Here is a 12,332-nt window from a genome sequence, read left to right on the forward strand (position 1 = left end):
AATAGCATCCGACTGCGGGGACCAGAGAGATGTCATGCGCCACCTACAGCTCAGACCCGGTATCGCATCAGCAGGTCTCTTTTTTTTTTTCCTTTGGGGGTCGCAAAAGCGGATCATGTTCATCACCGTTCATAGCATCCTCTTCTGTCACACCAACCCTCTGCATGTCCTCCTTTGGTACATCCATGAATCTTTTTTGTGGCCTTTCTCTTTTCCTCCTAGGTGGAAGCTCCATATCCATCCACCAACTCTTTCTCATATCTTCATGGTATGGGTCATCATCTTTATCGCTGTATATTTACTACCACTCGGTCTGTCACACTTGTTTCTTCTCTTCTCTATCCCTCAGGAATCCTTTCACTCTCCAGGACTGTGTTAAACTATCTGGTTAAAAACTCAGCTGAGCTCTGCATACCTCCACAGGTATGTCATCTAAACCAACTGCCTTTCCACTCCTCATTCTTTTTATAGCTGCCATCATTTCCTCCAGCTAATCCTCTGCACTTCCTGGTTTACATCTTTCTCTCTCTCTCATTTTATACATTCATCAGGTCCTCAAAGTACTCCTTCCACCTTCTTAGCACACCCTGGTCACTGATTAGTACATGCCCATCTCTATCCATAATCACCCTAACCTGTTGCACATCCCAGTATCTCACTAGAGTCTGTATCATCGCTGTCTGACTTCTGGTAGCTGTAGTGTCAACCATTTGCAGGTTGGTATTTTCTTAAGTATCACAACTACTTCAAATCAGCTGTAATAAAATTGTCTGGCTGTTAAGACTTCTGATTATGTTTCTGGCAACTCTCACCAGCTAAACATATCAAGCAGTCACATCAGCAAATCAGCATCAGGTGATGCAAAATCATGTTGTTACAACAGAATGTTCTGCTTTTACTTTGACACATAGTACCCACCTACGCTGTTGCAGATCCTGCCATGGCAACAGCACTCACCAGTGACTGTGGTCAGCAGGACACTGTATTCTACAACATCACAAAGTCAATCAGCCTACTTTTATTAGACACTCATGAATCTGGAGATTCAACTAACACAGGGAAGGAATACAGTATATAAAGTTCACTGTCATGCAAAAAGACAGCTGTGGCACTGCCTCCACCCCTCGGACTCAAAGCGTGGGGATGATTCCAGAAACACTGAGCTTGAAAATAAATACATTTATATGTCTTATATATCCATTCCTCAGCACTGCTTTTATGACTGACTAGTATTAACTTCTGCAGTTGAACCATTTCTGTCTCATCAGTATTACTCTCATGGGATCAAAAATAGCAAATAATCCCATCAAACTGTTCAAACTGGCTCAAACACAGATTCCAACATTTAACCACATTTTTTTTCTGTGCACTGATAAATTAATTTAATGCAAAAATATGTATTAGAACATCTAAAACTGCAACCCTATCACAACATCCACCACATTCTAAGTGAAAACATGACAAACTGGTGTGCACAGGCATCAGATGATTGGCCAGAACATCACCAAACGTCATTTGTGAGAGTACCACACTTATCCTCCAAATGTCACACTCTAACTTAACTATTTTTTATTTTGTCATTCAATGTTAGGAATTAAAGTGAACCAACAGTCAATCAAAACTGATTCACATAAATATTTTCACTTTTTATTGGTTAGACATACAGACTTGGAATTATAAACAGAGGGCAGTTTAGAAAGGCGGTGCGTGTTCATTGATCGTTCTCGTAGTCGGCTGAATTCTTCCTCTTGCCCTGCTGATGGACGCTGTTGCCCCAGCTGTAGGTCAGATACATAAGGATCATTGCTGAAAAAAGGATGATGACAAAACACATTAGCGATTTGACACTTTATGCACCTTACTGTGAAATAAGTGTCTTTAGTAAATCCTTAAAAATCATATTGTCTGTTCTCTCCGTTCTCTTCAAATCTTCACTCATGCTTCACACATGACACGACTAAAACATTTCTATTATATTAGCACAAATACTGTTATGGTCAAACTTACAATCAATTAATTTAACAGGTCGCTTGTATTTTTCTAGCTTAAAATACAAGCGTTTTTAGCTCAGAACCCAACTTCCAGATTCCAGGTGAAGTTTAACTAGGAAAATATGAACGACTGAAAGCTGAAACAAACAGGCCAAGCATGCCACATATGCTCTTATTTAATTATAAGAATTTACTGATATTGACACAATGAGCTGGTACACCAGAATCCTAACATAATGTAAAAGAAAAACACTCACGGGGTGCAACTTTGAAGAAAGACGACGTGACCCTCCTCCACACATTTGGGATTCCCTTGGAGAAGTAGTTGGGGAAAGCCCTCTGCTCAAAAGGGGACAGACTGTATGTGATTATATGCCTGACCTTGGCCAAGTTTCCAAAGTGGCGTCCCATGTTTACTGGAGAGCTGGGCTGAAAAGACAGCAAGACGCATACAAACACAGTCATCAGTGCTTAAGTGTTTCTGTGAGCTGGATTTAAAGCAAATATTTTTAACCCAATAGCTGGATAATATATCTAATGCTCTCCTCAGAAACCAGCCTGACACTGGAAAGGGAGTTATTGGGGTTACTGAATTTTGAGTATACATAAAGGGCAATACATACGTGTCGTATTAACTTTAACGTAAAGTCGTCATTTAAACGTTAGCTTATGTAATGAGGTTCACAAGTCAGCTTTATAAAGCGGTTTTATGTAACAGTATTACATAAACAATCACCTGCTCTTGTCTTAAAGACTTCCTGTGATAGTCACTAACACAGAAGCCCCAAAAGGGTGCCAGATTATTGATCCATAGCCTGTCTCAAAGAACACAAAATTAAAATCCCAAACGAGCTAAGGTTAGCCGCGCTAGACGTTAGCTCGTCTGTTAGCTCAAACAGGCTAGCTCCTGAGGTACAAACAGACCTTGAGCTTGCACGAAAGCGTGGTATTTGAATCGCAATAGGCTCACACTAGTTCAGTTTCGCTATAAAATTTACTGACATATCACGTTTTGGTATTACGGAAAAATTCAAGAAAAACTTTCCAGTTGAAATAATGACATTGAGACTCACCGCTTTGCTTGTCCACGGTGTTTCTGAACACTTCCGGTGTCCGTCGACCTTTGTTATTCAGGCGTCAGCTCACGCCGAGGGCATTACTGCCGCCTGACGGGCTGGGGTTTAAACGGCAAGCCATGATCTGAGTGAGGAAAATGTGTTTTTTCTAGTTCCAGGTCTATTAATACTGTGCTCGTGTGTTTTCAGATATTCCAATATTTGATTATGGGCATCATCTAGTTTAGGCCGCAGATCCTAGCTGCAACAGCAAATCACACTCAGAAGGTGCCAATATTAATCGACTAAGCTCTGAAGGTTTTTTTCCTCAGTTAGGACTTTAAGCAAAACAAGTAAAGTTGTGGTCGAAAGTTCCCATACACTCATCGTGGGAATGGATGTCATGTTAATTTTTATTCAATGATCTACGGTGGGATGATTGTGCATCATAGATCTTTAATCACTTAAAAAAAAACAAGAATTGGGTGCAGAATTGAATTTGTGTTGGATTTTCTTTAGTGTACATCTGTATACAGGCTTAAATATGAATATATACACTCCCACTAATATTTAGCTAAATGTCTCTTAACGTGTTGCACTTCAACCAGAAACTTTGGTCGCCATAAATAAGCTTGAGGCATATTTTTGGCTGGATGACCACTTTTCACGGCACAGTTGGTAGTTCATTTAAATTGATTACTTTCAAGGCGATGACTGGGCATTTAAACATAGTCCACAATTTTTCACAAGGGTTGAGGCCGGCGTTTTGGCAAGACCATTACAAAAGTGTAATATTAGTCTGCTTTATTTATTCCAAAACCACTTGTGATGTATGCTTGGCATCATTGTCCTGTTGGAACATCCAATTAGATCTAAGTTCATACTGTCTAGCTTTGATTTAAGGTGATGAAGAAAGACACCTCTCATCTCTGTGGCCAGATAGCTCAATCTTTGTCTCATCTGGCCATAAAACTTTTCTTTTTCAGTAGATTTCCTCAATTTCAGCACCACTCGTCTGTATTTAGCATTGTACAAAGAAAACACTATTCCAACAGTAAAACGCTCTTTTCTTTAGTGGCTCATAGCTTTTCACATAATTCCATTTAGACAAAGACAAGGTTTATGCATGTTATTTTTAATTTTTTTCAACTTTTGCCTACATAATTTCATTCTTTCGAATATTCCTAAGCTGAGCACAGACACACAGTGAATTCATTCAGTTTGCATAAATAGACATGACATGCATTTAGTCTCATTCAACCAGTACAAATATATAAGCATGCAGTCAGTTCACACGTATGCAGTCACTCAGTGACCAGAAGTAATAAATACACACTGAAACCTCGACAACTTTCATTCTGGACATTATGCAGACAGACGTCTGTAATCCCCATGAATAAAACGATATGTAAAAGGTTTGGGAAGCGTTTGTGACTGCTTTTTCTTTTTGTCCAGAACAGGGCTACTTAAAATTTGGCAAATTGTGTTAAATTAAAGAATAATGACAGACAACCCACCCAGAATAAATTAACAAAAACAAGCAAACTTAAAATAAATCATACATCACACATTTTTATCTTCAAGTGTGTTAGATTCATTACAACATTTCTAACAGCTGAAGATCAGGATTCATCTGCACCTTTTCTGCCTTAACAAAACCGAAATAAATGCCACACTTTTACATGATAAAATACTTTAAGTAAACACACCTGCTCCAGACCAAACTTCTTTCATGCACAACGATTTTATAAATTCATGAAATCACCGAGCCTGGTCAGAATATTTGATGCTTCGAAACAGTCCACCTGTGTGATGACTGCTGATGAGGGTTTGTTGACATTCTGATCAGCCTGAAAAACAGAAAGGCATGTTGGTTGCTGGCTTAGCGACATGTACACCTGGTGGCGACCATGTCTTCAAACTCCTTGTAGACGTAAGAGCCGTCCTCTTCAAAGATCATGACACTGAGGGGGCTGTAGTGGGAGGGGACACACGAGGGCCTGGGAACAGAGGAGTCAAGCTTCTCATAGATGAGGTTTTGCACCATGGTGTGGACGGGTGACCCGTAGATGAAGCCCGTGATCCTCGGGCAGATTCCCCTGCAGTACCTGGGATTGTACTTAGGAGGAAACACAATCCAGTGGTCCAGTTTGAGCTGACTGAAGCGCACCCTGAAATCATACAAGGCGCAGTCACGTGTTGGGAATTCGGAACTTGAGAGAAGCTCAGGCAGCTGGATGTCCAACCTTGTATCATCTCGTTTGCTCTTTGGAGATTCCCTCTTCCATCTCCTCTTGCGACCACGCCTGCGTTCTGGTTTTAAAGCCCCCTCCTTCTGAAAATTATTAAAGGCCACAGATGGCCTTTTACTTGCTTTAGCACTCTCTAGTGACCTCTGGTGGGCGATTTTACTGGTGTCATTGAGGTAAAGAAGTAGAGGAGGGGACCTCAAGGTGATCTCCAGGGGACCTTTGCAACCATTGCCCTTGGATCTTTGTTCCTCTGGGCAGGTGATGTTGACAAGCAAGTGTATGTTCTTTTTTGGAAACTTTAGGAGAGGCAGAAAAAATGAAGTGATGTCAACCTCCACCCAGTTTCTCCAGCTCCTCCTGCCTGTGCTGGCTGAAAAGTTCACTGCACGTTGGACCCCTGGACAGAGCGGGCACTGATTCGACCGCTCATACTCCTCGATAGTGATGTAACACAGAGAGCTGACAGGTGCTGAACTTTCATGGTCCAAACTGTACAGAAGGGCCGAGTTCAGAAGTTGCTCTTTTCTTCTCACTTGATGGAGGCTGTAGGATAAATCCTGCATAAAACTCTCTGTGGAAGAACACAAGAACACAAAGGGCAGAAAGTCACCATCATGTCATGATGCAGACGTGCTCAAGATTACACCAAATTTTAATTAGGTTGAATAAACATGCACAACTTATACATGTAGCCAATTCCACCAATGACATTTTACTTTTAAGGGAAGTTAAAAATGCAGGATTAGTGACAATAATGTGTTTCCATAATCAGTTACAAACAAAAACCCCTAAAAACGCACACTTTTTGTATAAAAAAAACAACAACTTTTGCACACTTTTAAAAATATATAGAATAAGAAATATTGGTATATTGTAGCATACCCAAGTATTATCACACTAAAGTTGAATGACTAAAAAAAAAAAAAAGACCTCAAGCTTTAATATCTGTGAAACCATACATGTGGTTTGGACCATTTAAGATATTATGTGTTGTATATTAGAAGCTATAAATAATATATCTGTCCCCTGTCTGCAAAAAAGATAGCAAGCAACACAATCCTCACAGCAGGTATGACTAACTTCACCACACTGGCCTAGTGAGTTTGTGTGTCAACAGTGCAAACAGCGCACCTAGTTGAGCGAGGGTGTGTGCAAATGTACGTGCATCTCTTGGCAGCGAACATCTACCTGCTGCTCTGCCTAATAACAAAAAAGCGCAGAGCAAAATGGATGATCTGGGGAAGAAATATAGGCAGAGAGGGAGGGAATAAAAATGAGAAAGAAAAGTCAGCTAAATGCTGCAAAAAACATCCCAGTTATGAACCAGATCAAACAAACACTCACCATACATGCAGCCTAATGATTTATCCAGGTGCCCCAAAAGCCATAGCATTACCTTGAAATTCAGTATTTAGGATTGTTGGCAGTCCCAGGTTGCCTTTTTTAATGTTATAATATGAATAAAGTTATTCATTTATAACTAACATCAACGCACAACCTGTAAAATCAGTGGTTAGTGTATTGCATGTACATGGTGGACTGGAATTATTTACGTATGATCTCAGTCTGCCCCTGGTACAGCAGAGAGAAGTGGGTCAGGTCAGTGTAAGATGATGAGATGTAGTATAAGGTATGGTTAATGTCTAGGTAAGGTGAAACATAAGACAGTCACAACATTGTAATACCATTAAATGAACCACTTTTTGTTCTGTGTTGAGTCAGTTTGTTAGGACATTTGACTCAAAAACTTTATTTATGTTACCAAATATAAACTGAGATACTTATCCTAGGGTGCATCTGGGGCTTGAGGTTCTTCTGAGATCCAGGAAGCTCTGGTAATCTCGCTTTGCTTTACCTCATCTTTGAAAAAGTGACCTATATCTCCAAATCATTGAAACTCTATAATCTTAAGCACATGACCCTTAGTAACTATCATTTGGGGTGTTTTAAGGCTGTGTGTGATGTTTCAGAGCCTATTCGTTTATTTAAATGGCCATGGAGCATCAGTGCTGCATGACTGTTTTGTTTTCTCCAGTGCAGTCACCTGTCCGTGTGACTTGCTCACCTTTGTTACTTTGTGCCAGGCACTCATCCTGTGGCTTGATCAGTCGGACAGTGTTGTAGATGTTGCTCCCGTCCACACTCCTCTGCACTCTGGAGGACTTCTTGTAAACCTCCGTCAGATATTTCATGTACCTGTGCTCGGGTTTGAGCTTTTTCTTCAGACCGGGGTTCCACCTCGACCCCCCGTGCTCCGACAGAGCTTTCAGCAGCGGGGAGAAGATGCTGTCGTACTGGTAGGTGAAGTCGGTCAGTGTGTGCAGCGCGTTAGTGGCAGGCCTGGAGGGCGCAACCAGTGGGAAGCTGCAGGTGACGAGCAGCAGCAGAGCGACAGTGCGAAAACGACGAAGGGCAGCTGACATCAGCATTTGTTTTTCCATTATAAACAACGAAACCGGTCAAAACCTATCGGGACTCTCTGTGGAGAGCTCGAGGTCAACAGGAGCGAACACGTGCTGCCGCTGATCAACACGCGCAGGTGTGGGCAATCAGCTCCATCACTCATATTACTTTGTCACGTAAAAGAAAGCTGCTGCAGGAGCCCCTGCTTGGTCGTGTGAAAAATAAGAATCAGAACTGCAGCGAGCTTGTTTTATATGTAGCATAAGTGAGAGGACTGTGTTTTGTAAAGCACCAGCTCTGATTAAACTGTGAATCTTTAACTTCTGGTATTGAAGTACGTTTCCGGTTATTGTAAAAACCAGGTCAGACTACACATTTAAACATTTAAAGTGGGAAACCGAGCCCTCTAAACAGATTTGAAACACATTTTAGCAAATTTAAATACATTTAATCCTAAGGTAGGTGAATTTTAGCAGAGCTACACAGTCTACCAGTATCTCAGAAATTATTTAAATTGTTATTTAAATTATTTACTTTTACCTGCATATAAAATCTGAAATGGTCTCTTGCCTTTTTATATTTCTGTAATTCTGTAAGTTTTAGATCCTATGCTGCTTAATTTTTAGTTATCCAGTAGTACTCGCGGAGAAAAACTGGGGGCGCAGCTCTCCCAATTTTTGCTGCCAAACATTGGAATAACCTACCTCAAAATCTTAGGAAAGGAAAAGAAAACATATATAAACACGCCTTGTTAGTGCTTCCACCTAATAATAAAAATACCACTGTGCAGCTATATCTGCTGCATCATTTATCATTTTATTGTTTATGTGTTTCTGGTGCGTTTCTTGTTTGTTTAAATGCTTGTTTCAACATTTTTATTTACCTCATTTTATAACATAGATTTATTTTATATCTATAGATATAGATATAAAAAAAACTGAACTGAGTTTTCGCAGCATGGATAAGGAAGAATTTAAGCTAACAAAAACCAAACATGTTGGCAATATGTTTTATATTTTGCTTAGAAGAAAGAATTAATTTCTGGCTCTCCAAATACCCAAATTCAGTCCTCTTAATTGGTGGAGACTTTAACATCGCTTTAGACAATATGGTTGATAGGTGGCCTCCAGGGCAGCAGTCTTCATACAGTGCAAACTTAAAAAATTTTATGGGAAAATTTAATCTTGTGGATATTTGGAGAGAAAAATTTGCAGATGATAGACTCTTTACTTGGAGCAATAAGACAGGATCCAGGCAATCACGTATTGACTTTTGGCTTGTTTCTGACTGTATTGATAAAGATAATATTACCGTTAATATACTTGCCACCCCTCTCACTGATCATAGAGCAATTCACATTAACGTCCAAATGTTTACATTGGATAATATACCTCATAAATTCTCTTATTGGAAGTTAAATAATTCTTTACTAAAAGATAAAATAGTTAACATGCAGATTAATAAATTAATTGTTTATTATTGGAACAAAGCTAACAGAGAGAAGTCCTTTTGTACCAATTGGGAACTTTTTAAATTTGAAGCATGCAAATTCTTGAGAAGATATGGGAGTCAAATTGCTAAATTAAGGAAAGCTGAAGAACAAGAAGTAATAAGCAGAATTGCCTCTTATTACCAGAAGTCCCCAGAAGAAATCTCAGACGAAGATAAATTAAGTTTACTAGAACTTCAAAATAAATTGGACGGTTTATATCGACGCAAGGCTGAGGGTGCTTTCATAAGATCCAGGAAGAGGTGGCTGGAGGAGGGCGAACAAAATTCTGCTTACTTTTTCAGGCTTGAAAAATACAGATCGAAAACAAACTCTATTCATCAACTAAATATTAATGGCATTGTCTCTGACAATCCTAGAGAAATTTCACATTTCTGTGCCGAATTCTATACTAAACTATACAACTCAAAATATAATGAGGATGTCTCAACAGGATTTTTCAATAATATTAAAAACCTAAAAACTATTGTTGTGGAAGATAGAAGTTATTGTGACAGCCCTCTGACTGTGGAGGAAGTTTGTAATTCCATTTCTGCACTTAAGGCCAATAAATCTCCCGGCACAGATGGTTTGACTGCAGAGTTTTATAAATCATTTTCTAATCTCCTGGCTCCGTTTTTACTGCAGGTTTTTACAGAAAGTATAGAGAATAACACCCTCCCTCCTTCTCTTACTCAAGGTCTCATAACACTTATTCCAAAACCAAACAAAGACTTACTCTTTATTGATAATTGGAGACCCATCTCCCTGCTCAATAATGACTATAAGATTATGGCTATAATACTTGCTAACAGAATTAAAGAGGTCTTGGAAACAATTATTGATGAGACACAATCAGGCTTTATGAGAAACAGACACATTTCTAATAACATTAGACTGGTTTTGGATTTACTTGATTACTCTGATTTGGTACCTGACAATAGCTTCATTCTCTTCCTGGATTTTTATAAGGCTTTTGATACAATTGAACATCAATTTATTTTCCACTCTTTGGAAAAATTTGGCTTTGGAGAGTTTTTCTGTAAAGCTGTCAAAACCTTATACACAAATGGCAATAGTTCTATTAAAATGATTAACGGCTCCACCCCGAGATTTGACCTGAAACGTGGTATTCGCCAAGGATGTCCTATTTCACCATATTTATTTTTACTTTGTACACAAATTCTTGCAACTAATATTTCAAACAGTGTTGTACAAGGAATCACCATAGCTGATAAGGAGCTTGTCATCAGCCAGTTAGCCGATGACACCACACTCTTCTTGAAGAATGCAAACCAAATCCCTCCAGCTCTTACTGTGATTAGGGATTTCTCTGAGGCCTCTGGTTTATGCCTAAATCTAAAAAAGTGTGAGTTACTAGCAATTAAAGACTGCCCTGCAAATACTATCTGTAATATCTCTGTTAAACAAGAAGTCACATACTTGGGACTGTTAATATCCAAAGACCAAAAATCAAGATGCTCTTCAAACTTCACTCCAATTATACAGAAAACCCTAAAAAAGTTCAACCAGTGGCTGCAAAGGGACTTGTCGTTGAAAGGTAGAGTGTTATTTACTAAAGCTGAAGGGATATCCAGATTAACATATGCTGCTCTCTCCTTACATCTGGATAAGAAAATTAGTAAAGATATTGACCGTATGCTCTTTGATTTTATATGGAAAAACCGTACGCATTATATTAGAAAAACTGTTGTGATGAATAAGTACGAATCAGGTGGGCTTAACGTCTTAGACTTTTCTACTTTAAATAACACTTTCAAAATTAATTGGGCTAAACATTTTCTTAAAAACCCTACCTCTATCTGGAACTTTATACCATATCATATTTTCTCTCGTTTTGGTGGCTTTAATTTTATTTTAAATTGTAATTACAATGTTGAGAAACTTCCTGTAAAGCTTTCATCCTTCCATAAGCAGGTCCTCTTAAACCCTCATTTATAAACCCAACTTCTCACCTCACAAATACCTTATCTGGAACAACAGAGATATTTTATATAAAAATAAATCACTTTTCCTGGAAACTTGGGTCCAAAATGGGATCTTATTGGTGGCTCAGCTGGTTAATAAAGAGGGACAACTACTTACTTACAACGACTTTATTGCACTATATAATTTTCCAATCAGTGTTCAGGAATTCTTAATGGTGCTTGGTGCCATACCCTCAGGGACTTTAATGTTATATAAAAACACTGACAGCTCAATATCTACCTCAGTCACTCTCCCTGATCCAGCTGAGTCACCAATAGGAAAAATCTGCTTTTCACAGGAACTTGGTAACAGCAATAAGAGAATACGTAGTTTATTCCAAGAAGATATCGTCTCTCTCCCATATATAATATCTTATTGGAACCGATATGTTCCAGATATCAAGTGGAAGACAGTCTGGATGATCCCCCATAAATATTTGATTGTAAATAAGGTGAAAGAAGTCTCATTTAAAATTCTACATAAATGTTATCCAGCCAGTCACTACATGGTAAAATTTAAAAGGGACATATATACTAATTGTACTTTCTGTGGGGATCATCCAGAAACTGTGACACATCTTTTTTGGTACTGTTCTTTTACACAGAGATTCTGGAAGGAATTTAGCAGGTTTGTTATTGTCCATATTTTAAGGGAGTTTTCTTTACGATGGGAAAATGTTTTATTCTGTTTCTTTAAGTTCCCCAAGAAGTATGATAAATGTTTTTTTTTATGATAAATTTGTTAATACTTTTAGCTAAATTTTTTATCCATAAATGTAAGTTTACTAACAAAACACCATATTTCTGTCATTTTTTTAAGGATGTGGAAATGTACATTCAATCAATATCAGACTCCACCAACAAAAAGGCTCTCAAAACAATATATGTATATGAATTTTTGCGTGTATTCTTATAATTGTTACCTTTTTCTTTTACCCCTGGCTTTTTGTGTTCATGTTCTGTTGTTTTGTATACTTCATCTGTTCGTATGTTGTATACTCATTGTTTGTTAAATAAAGTTTAAAAAAAAAAAAAAAGTTTTATATTTTGAAGAGGTTCCTCCAAACGTCCGGCGCCACTCTTATTCTTGTGTTTTAAGTTTAAGCGAAAAACCTAAAGCAAACCTAACCTAAAGCAAAAAATTGTCAAGAAAT

At 38.5% G+C, this 12,332-nt stretch overlaps 2 protein-coding genes across 3 annotated transcripts; both read right to left on the bottom strand.

Moving 5' to 3' along the window:
• Window positions 1-1,625: 1,625 nt before the first annotated feature.
• Window positions 1,626-3,172, bottom strand: uqcrq (ubiquinol-cytochrome c reductase, complex III subunit VII). The gene is made up of 3 exons (XM_006781538.2): window positions 3,065-3,172; window positions 2,249-2,420; window positions 1,626-1,806 (listed from the first exon to the last, which is right to left on the bottom strand). Exons 2-3 carry the CDS (start codon window positions 2,400-2,402, stop codon window positions 1,712-1,714), a joined length of 249 nt encoding a protein of 82 aa, XP_006781601.2. The 5' UTR covers window positions 2,403-2,420; window positions 3,065-3,172; the 3' UTR covers window positions 1,626-1,711.
• Window positions 3,173-4,928: 1,756 nt separating this feature from the next.
• gdf9 (growth differentiation factor 9) lies at window positions 4,929-7,739 on the bottom strand. Of its 2 annotated transcripts, XM_087849067.1 has the most exons (3): window positions 7,364-7,739; window positions 6,430-6,498; window positions 4,929-5,869 (listed from the first exon to the last, which is right to left on the bottom strand). In XM_087849067.1, the coding sequence occupies exons 1-3, from the start codon at window positions 7,737-7,739 to the stop codon at window positions 4,929-4,931; spliced, it is 1,386 nt and encodes a 461-aa protein (XP_087705193.1). The 2 variants fall into 2 exon arrangements, with proteins under 2 accessions (XP_087705193.1, XP_006781600.3); XM_006781537.3 differs by lacking the exon at window positions 6,430-6,498.
• Between the last annotated feature and the right edge of the window lie 4,593 nt (window positions 7,740-12,332).

Source organism: Neolamprologus brichardi, chromosome 2 (assembly GCF_056152115.1).
Source record: "Neolamprologus brichardi isolate AB-2024 chromosome 2, ASM5615211v1, whole genome shotgun sequence".
Classification (NCBI taxonomy): Eukaryota; Metazoa; Chordata; class Actinopteri; order Cichliformes; family Cichlidae; genus Neolamprologus; species Neolamprologus brichardi.

Coding starts and splice junctions, on each gene's coding strand:
- uqcrq (XM_006781538.2), bottom strand. CDS start 2,402: ATGGGACGCCACTTTGGAAACTTGGCCAAGGTCAGGCATATAATCACA. Junction 1,807..2,248: donor TTTCTTCAAAGTTGCACCCC/GTGAGTGTTTTT, acceptor TCCTTTTTTCAG/CAATGATCCTTATGTATCTG.
- gdf9 (XM_087849067.1), bottom strand. CDS start 7,739: ATGGAAAAACAAATGCTGATGTCAGCTGCCCTTCGTCGTTTTCGCACT. Junction 6,499..7,363: donor CCTGGCACAAAGTAACAAAG/GTGAGCAAGTCA, acceptor TTTTGTTATTAG/GCAGAGCAGCAGGTAGATGT. Junction 5,870..6,429: donor ACACACCCTCGCTCAACTAG/GTGCGCTGTTTG, acceptor GTTCTTCCACAG/AGAGTTTTATGCAGGATTTA.